Here is an 8,013-nt window from a genome sequence, read left to right as displayed (position 1 = left end):
AAACCGGGTCCTGCAGGTTTAACAGTTAAGGAATGTGTAAAGCCAGACCTGGTATAAGCATCATCCGGGTCCCTGGGTTCCCACCTCAGGGCATGAACATCCACACGTGTACGTGGCAACCTGGAAGGTGAGCACTAAGTGTGAATTGACTGAATGAGGTAGGAGTAGGCCTGCTGCAGTGGAAAGGGCATTCAGGGACCCAGAGACGGGTTCCAGTACCAGTCACTGATGCTGAGCAAGGTCCTCCTCCTAGCTGGGCCCTGATTACCTTCTGTGTGAAAGGAGAGAGCTGGGCTGTGATAAATAGTAAATGCCAACAATGAGCCAGGCGGTGTGATAACTACTGGGGGTGCAGGTGAGCAACACAGGCAGCCTGATCCTGGAACTATGTGGAGGTAAGATATTGAAGTCATAATGCACAATTACACATTTACTTTTAAAAACTGGTATACAGGGAACTTAGAGCAGGGATTTAAGATAGCCTAGGGTGGGCTTCCTGAGTCTGGAAGGAGTAGAATTAACTGGGGTGGGCAGTGGATGGCCCAGAGAGATGGGGGACACAGCAAGTACAAAGATCTGGAAAGTGAAAAACATATTTCTTACCTTAATTGGACATCATAATAACCCTCAAAGTATACAAGTAAAGGGAGTAGAAGCTTCAGTGAGTTAAACTGAGCAGCTTTCTCCTTTCACATGGAAGGTAATCAGGGCCCAGAAAGGAGGAGGACCTTGCTCAGAAGCAGTGACTGGAACTGGAACCCGTCTCTGGATCCGTGAATGCCTCTTTCCACTGCAGCAGGCCTACTCCCTACCACCAACCTCATTCAGTCAATTCACACTTAGTGCTCACTTTCCAGGTTACCACGTACACGTGTGGATGTTCATGCCCTGAGGTGGGAACCTAGGGACCCAGATGATGCTTATACCAAAACTTGATTTTTTGGAAGCCCGTAACTATTTAAGCTATCCTGTACAACCATGAGATGGCCCCTGTGCCTGTGGACATGATGTGACGAGGAAGGCGACAGGTCATTGTGTCCAGAAGGAAGCTTCAGTTCAGTTCAGTTGCTCAGTCGTGTCCAACTCTTTACGACCCCATGGACTGCAGCACGCCAGGCCTCCCTGTCCATCGCCAGCTCCCAGAGTTTACTCAAACTCATGTCCATTAAGTTGGTGATGCCATCCAACCATCTCATCCTCTGTCGTCCCCTTCTCCTCCCGCCTCCAATCCTTCCCAGCATCAGGGCCTTTTCCAATGAGTCACTTCTTCCCATCAGGTGGCCAAAGTATTGGAGTTTCAGCTTCAGCATCAGTTCTTCCAATGAATATTCAGGACTGATTTCCTTTAGGATGGACTGGTTGGATCTCCTTGCAGTCCAAGGGACTCTCAAGAGTCTTCTCCAACACCACAGTTCAAAAGCATCAATTCTGCGCTCAGCTTTCTTTATAGTCCAACTCTCACATCCATACATAACTACTGGAACACATTAATATTTGAGAAGATTGTTGAATCCGATCTGAACAGTCCAAGTTCCATGAAGCATTCTCTGTGGTGCCTGTGTTCTGACTTTGAGGGGGCACTTCCGGCTATTTCAGAACTAAAAACATCAATCTTCTCTTAAAAAAAGCTCCCAGCTCAAGCTTATGTGTCCAGGCTTGATTGCAAAGATAAGGAGATGAGAGAGAAGAGGCTTGTAAAGTGACAGAGAATCAAGTGGATTGCTGTACCTTACAAAAGCACATATGTGGAAAGGATACCAGGTCTGGTAGAACAGCTAATTTGAGACAAATGAGGTGGCAGGCCCTGTACTAGCTGCGTGAACTTGACCGGGCTCTCAAACTCTCACAGGAACTGGTTCTTGATATATAAGCAGGGCTACTTAAGTTCTGACATGCAAAGTTCAGAATGGGAGAATGTGTGAATTATTTATAAAGTCCTGTCCAACCAAATCAGCAATCACCTGGTCATACTGCTACCTCAGAATTTTACTGTATACACTCCTTCAAATTATGGGGAAGAAAGGATTTGATATATAATATTTAAATTTGTAGTAATACACCAATTTGTTGTATAAATATTTTGAATTCTTTCAATTCCTTTTCTCCTTTCCAAAAGGTGGTTTTAAAATCTCACATTTTACACATGGATCCTTCCTCATCAATTTTTGTTGAGAAGACCACCACCAAGAACAAAACATTAAGAGTATTAACAGTTGACAGGAAGGACCTTTAGTTGTTTTTTTTTTTAACCTATCCCATTGTGCAACACATTCAGTGAAAACATGGATTTTTTGTTTGTTTTCTTAGATGGTTTGTCAATGAGCATGTCTGTTCCTAAAATTCTTCTAAACAGGAGGATTAGAGCCCATATTGCTCCTTGGAAGAAAAGCTATGACAAACCTAGATAATGTATTAAAAAGCAGAGGCATTATTTTGTCAACCAAGGTCCACCTAGTCAAAGCTATGGTTTTTCCTGTAGTCATATATGGATGTGAGAGTTGAACCATAAAGAAAGCTGAGTGCCGAGGAATTGATGCTTTTGAACTGTGGTGTTAGAGAAAACTCTTAGAGTCCCTTGGACTGCAAGATCAAACCTGTCAATCCTAAAGGAAATCAGTCCTGAATATTCATTGGAAGGACTGATACTAAAGCTGAAGCTCCAATACTTTGGGCACCTGATGTGAAGAACTGACTCATTGCAAGAGACCGTGATGCTGGGAAAGATTGAAGGCAGGAGGAGAACGGGACGACCGAGGATGAGATGGTTGGATGGCATCACCAACTCAATGGACATGAGTTTGAGCAAGCTCTGGGAGTTGGTGATGGACAGGGAACCCTGGCATGCTGCAGTCCAGACTGAACAGTTCAGTTCAGTCACGCAGTCGTGTCCGACTCTCTGCAACCCATGGAATGCAGCATGCCAGGCCCCCCTGTCCATCACCAACTCCCCGAGCTTGCTCAAACTCATGTCCATTGAGTCGGTGATGCCATCCAGCCAACCCATCCTGTTGTCTCCAACACCACAGTTCAAAAGCATCAATTCTTCTGCACTCAGCTTTCTTTATGGTCCAACTCTCACATCCATACATGACTACTGGGAAAACCATAGCTTTGACTAGATGGACCTTTGTCAGCAAAGTAATGTCTCTGCTTTTCAATATGCTAAGTTGGTCATGGCTTTTCTTCCAAGGAACAAGCGCCTTTTAATTTCATGGCTGCAGTCACCATCTGCAGTGATTTGGGAGCCCAAGAAAATAGTCTGTCACCGTTTCCATTGTTTCCCCATCTATTTGCCATGAAGTGATGGGACAGGATGCCATGATCTTAAGTTTTTTGAATGTTGCATTTTAAGCCAGCTTTTTCACTTTCCTCTTTCACTTTCATCAAGAGGCTGTTCAGTTCCTCTTCACTTTCTGCCATAAATGTGGTGTCATCTGCATATCTGAGGTTATTAATATTTCTCCCAGCAATCTTGATTCCAGCTTGTGCTTCATCCAGCCTGGCATTTTGCATGATATACTCTGCATATGGTTGGATGGCGTCACCGGCTCAATGGACATGGGTTTGGGTGGACTCTGGGAGTTGGTGATGGACAGGGAGGCCTGGCATGCTGCAGTTCATGGGGTCGCAGAGTCAGAAACGACTGAACGACTGAACTGATACTGACTCTGCATACAAGTTAAATAAGCAGGGTGACAGTATATAGCCTAAACATACTCCTTTCCCAATTTGGAACCAATTTGTTGTTCCATGTTCGGTTCTAACTGTTGCTTCCAGACCTACATACAGGTTTCTCAAGAGGCAGGTAAGGGTCTGGCTTCCCATCTCTAAGAATTTTCCAGTTTGTTGTGATCCACACAAAGGCTTTGGCATAGTCAATAAAGCAGTAGACATTTTTCTGGAACTCTCTTGCTTTTTCTATTGGCTTCCTGCTAATGCAGCACTAGAGGGGTGAGTGAGCTGTCCATGGACCTAGATACACTTTCAGTGGCCACAGAAGTGAATAGAATTTTAACAATGCAACTGTTTAAACAAGTATGCTTGGTGAACAAGTATGATGTGTGAAACTAGCTATGAGACACCAAAGCTGCTGCATGATCCAGCAGGGTCAGCAGGAAAAGGACTTGGGGAGCACAAGGCTTGCCTGGGAAGCCAGCTGTGTTCTTTATACCTTATGCAGAAGGGAAGTTAACATCCATGTGCCAGCAAGTGTTACTTGGTTCATTCTCCAATATGAAGTAGGTGATTCTCACTTTGCAAAGGAAATCAAGGCTCAGGGAACTGGAAGCTGGGTGGAACTGGGCAGGCTTTATTAATTGGTTATCAAATGAATAAGACTGCTATGGCCTCCTAATTTGATTATCAGGACATTCTTTGGAAAAACTTTTTAGCTCTACTATTAATAGATTTTTACTATATTAAGATTTCTTTTGGGACTTCCCAGGTGGTCCAGTGGTTTAAGAATCTGCCTGCCAGTGCAGGGGACACAGGTTTGATCCCCGGTCTGGGAAGATTCCACACATCTCCTATCAACTAAGCATGCACAATTAAAAGCCTGAGCAAAGCAGTGAAGACCCAGCACAAACCAAAAGTAAGAATCAATTTTAAATGTACTACTTCCTTCACTACATATGAGAAAGCTGATGCATGAGCAGCAGGGGCAGGAGCATGGGGAGCAATGCAGTTAAAGTTGGCTTTGGAGTCACTGCTTCCCTGGACGCTCAGTTGGTAAAGAATCCACCTATAAGGCAAGAGACCCCAGTTTGATTCCCGCGTTGGGAGGATCCCCTGGAGAAAGGAAAGGCTACCCACTCCAGTATTTTGGCCTGGAGAATCCCTCAAAGAGTTGGACACAACTGAGTGGACTTTCACTTACAGTCATTGTGTGGTTTTAATACATGAACTTACTGTGCCGATTACCTATTAGCACAATGCTGGCCTTCATTTAGGTTAGCATTTTGTATGTCTTCAAAGTTTGAATGACATTTTCATTTTTCTCATTGTACCCCACCTGCCTCAAGGCCCTAAATTATTTACACCTTCCTTACCATCTTTTGTCAGATATGTCTTGCTCTTTTAGAAGTGTTTTGAGCTTTACATAAACGGTAATATGCTATATATATTTACGTACTTTACTAGGACTTGCTTTTAAACCTCACCCTGTAGGAATTCCTCATCTGTGGTTTCCACTGACAGTCTGGGGCCACTTATTTTGTTTGAATGTTGTTCAATCACTAAGTTGTGTCCAACTCTTCAATGGACCATTGAGACTTGTTATTTTTCAGTGCTTTAAACATCCCCAGAGGTCTATCTTTATGTCCAATTTTGCAAGATACACTAGACATTTGCTCAAATGGCTACAGTAATGCATACAAAGGGGTCCTATACACTGGAGTGAAGATGTTTAGGGCTATGGGCCAGAAAGTCCTACAACTCCTCAACCTCATGCCCCTACTAAATCCACAGATGTCCCAAGTGCCTAGCACCTATCAGATGCTCTGAATATACATTTTATATGAATCCAAGTTCTAGGGTGGCCCTGGCATTTTGAAAAGTGAACCAATTTACCCTTCATACCATTGTTCAGTCACCCCTCCCCACAGAGCTACATTTTTCAAAAATCTGAGATCTGGATCACACACCCCCATGCCCAACAGTGACTCTTATTCAGGTCTAGAGAACAAATCCTGTAATCATGAAGTCATGTGGGTAATCTGGACAAGGGGTATGCTCTGAGCCTTTCTCCTCCAGCCTCCCCATGCAGTTCTCAATGTTGCACCCAGCTCCTGTCATGGCAGAAAACAACGAAAGCCAAAGTTCATCTTTACACAACACACCCCAAGAACTATCAGTTAAGACCAACAGCAGCAAACAGCTCAGCTTTTTATTGAATGTGTTACTAAAGAGGTTTAGTCAAAAAGACCAAAGCCCATGTCATCATCAGACTCTTCAGATTCTTCTTTCTTTGCTTCTACTTTCTTCTCCTCAGCTAAAAAACAAAGCAAAAAACAGTCAGTTACCTCACTAAAATTCCAAAGAGCTCCAGGCCCTACAAGTCACACAGTCAAAAATATCCTAGCTTTCCCTCATCAAAAGAGCAATTTTGCCCCTACTACCTTTTATCTCCACACTCCTCCCTCCAATACCAAGTTTCCTACCTGGGGCAGCAGTGGTGGATGGAGCAGGACCTCCTCCTGCTGGTGCAGCACCAGCTGCTGGGGCAGGTCCACCAGCCCCCACATTGCAGATGAGGCTCCCGATGTTGACATTGGCCAAAGCCTGCAACACAGATGCATATTCAGGTAAATGCTTAGTTCTGGCCTTCTGTTATAACACCGAAATGCTGGCTTAACTTACAAGTACAGTTCATGTCTCCTCTTAACAGCGAATTCTATTTTTCAGACTATGTAATTCTATGTAATTTTCCCAAGGGAATTCACTAATAGAGATATAGGTACAGTGTTTCCAATCTTTCCAATCTCAAGATTGAAGAACAGGAGGCGAATAGTTAGAGGCTATTAGTTTCACTTGCCAGAGATTAAGTAACCTATACTGTGGAAGGTGGCCAGTGCTAAATTCCTTGGTCTTTTATATTCCAATACAGAATAAGCGATCAATAAAATATCACCACTATGCTGGCAGAATTTACTTGGAACAGCATGGATAGTATATCTTGGATGACACTTTTATAATGAAAGAATGACCTGGTAATATATTTTCCTCATAATTTTAGAACGGAAGAAGAAAGCAGGGTATGAGACCAAGAGAAAAAGACACCGCAGAGCAAAACCGTAACTAGCTCCTAGAGATAGAAATATGAGGAAATACCCCTTCTGTTTGGACAAGTCCAGTGAAACATGGGGCCTTCTAGCATTTTTTGAGGTTAGAACGAGCACCTGACTTAATAAATCAGTAGGTCTTCCAAAATTTGCTTCTCCAAATCACCTTTTCACCATCACCTTACCTTTGCAAACAAACCTGGCCAGAAAGGCTCAACATTTACACCGGCTGCTTTAATGAGGGCATTGATCTTATCCTCCTAAAACAAATAAAACGGGCAATCCATCAGAGAGTACTTTCGTAAATGTCTCCAAAATACTGCAAATTGAAAGCAAATCAATGATAACCTGGGTACAAAAGTATCGTTTACCAATCCGAATACTCGATTGGCACTGCATGTATACTAATCTAAGACGACCGTTTCTCCCACTTTAAAGGCAAAACAAATGCTTCTGCTCTCGTGCGCCAGGTACTTTGCAAGGCCTCGAGTTCATTACTGCCATTTCACAGGCTGGGACCTGCCAAGTCACACTGCTATTTTAAGCTGTGAGGCAAGGCCAGAGGTGGAGCAGAGCGCAGTTCCTCTCTCCACACCACCCAGCCAGGCCCCAAAGACCTACTCAGAGAATCAAAGGAAACACAACCAAAGGAGGTATAAAGTGTCCTGGGACACGTACAACTGCGGATGAGGCTACCCACGGGTTGCACACGTTTCTCTAAATAAAAGTTCTCAAAGCCGGAGCGCTCCGCTGTAAGTGAAACTCACTCCCTCCAGGGCGGGCACGTGGCCGACGCCCCAGACAGCCCGCACGTGGACCCATCAGATGTGCGCCCGTCCCGCTTGACCGCCCCTCAGCCAGGGTGTCGATCGATGGCCGCCGCTCCCGCCGGAAGGGCCTGCCCCGGACTCCTGCGAGGGTGGGGAACCGGCCGCCGGCCCAGGTCCGCACTCACCGTGACCGTCACCTCATCGTCGTGCAGAATGAGGGCAGAATAGATGCAAGCGAGCTCCGAGACGGAGGCCATGGTGCGAGCGAGTGCTAGGTGGGGGCTGCCGGACGCGGTGCTAGTCGCCGGATGAAGTGAGGGGCTCACCCCAAAACGGCCTTAGCTTCCTCGGAAGAACCGAGCACCTTAGCGGCAGCGGAGGAAAGAGAGCCGCGCGCCTGCGCGGCAGCTTCTTATAGTGGTCACGCGAACCAATCGGCTCCCGGGATTTCCGGAAGAGGCGGG

At 45.2% G+C, this 8,013-nt stretch overlaps 1 protein-coding gene across 2 annotated transcripts; it reads right to left on the bottom strand.

Annotated features, from left to right (window-relative positions):
• Positions 1–5,852: 5,852 nt before the first annotated feature.
• On the bottom strand, positions 5,853–7,939 carry RPLP1 (ribosomal protein lateral stalk subunit P1). Of its 2 annotated transcripts, XM_081511933.1 has the most exons (4): positions 7,735–7,939; positions 6,965–7,039; positions 6,159–6,279; positions 5,853–5,989 (listed from the first exon to the last, which is right to left on the bottom strand). In XM_081511933.1, exons 1-4 carry the CDS (start codon positions 7,804–7,806, stop codon positions 5,910–5,912), a joined length of 348 nt encoding a protein of 115 aa, XP_081368059.1. In that variant the 5' UTR covers positions 7,807–7,939; the 3' UTR covers positions 5,853–5,909. The 2 variants fall into 2 exon arrangements, with proteins under 2 accessions (XP_081368059.1, XP_081368060.1); XM_081511934.1 differs by lacking the exon at positions 6,965–7,039.
• Positions 7,940–8,013: the final 74 nt, after the last annotated feature.

This window comes from Giraffa tippelskirchi, chromosome 7 (assembly GCF_054371585.1).
Source record: "Giraffa tippelskirchi isolate mGirTip1 chromosome 7, T2T-mGirTip1v1.2.pri, whole genome shotgun sequence".
NCBI classification, from domain to species: domain Eukaryota; kingdom Metazoa; phylum Chordata; class Mammalia; order Artiodactyla; family Giraffidae; genus Giraffa; species Giraffa tippelskirchi.
This window is presented reverse-complemented; position numbering and strand designations above follow the sequence as displayed.

Bases quoted from the DNA above. Each gene is read 5' to 3' on its own strand.
- RPLP1 (XM_081511933.1), bottom strand. From the start codon at position 7,806: ATGGCCTCCGTCTCGGAGCTCGCTTGCATCTATTCTGCCCTCATTCTG. The intron at 6,280-6,964 runs GTAAGGTGATGG...TCTGTGTTGCAG, and splicing joins GGCCAGGTTTGTTTGCAAAG to GCTTTGGCCAATGTCAACAT. The intron at 5,990-6,158 runs GTAGGAAACTTG...TTTGTTTTTTAG, and splicing joins ATCCACCACTGCTGCCCCAG to CTGAGGAGAAGAAAGTAGAA.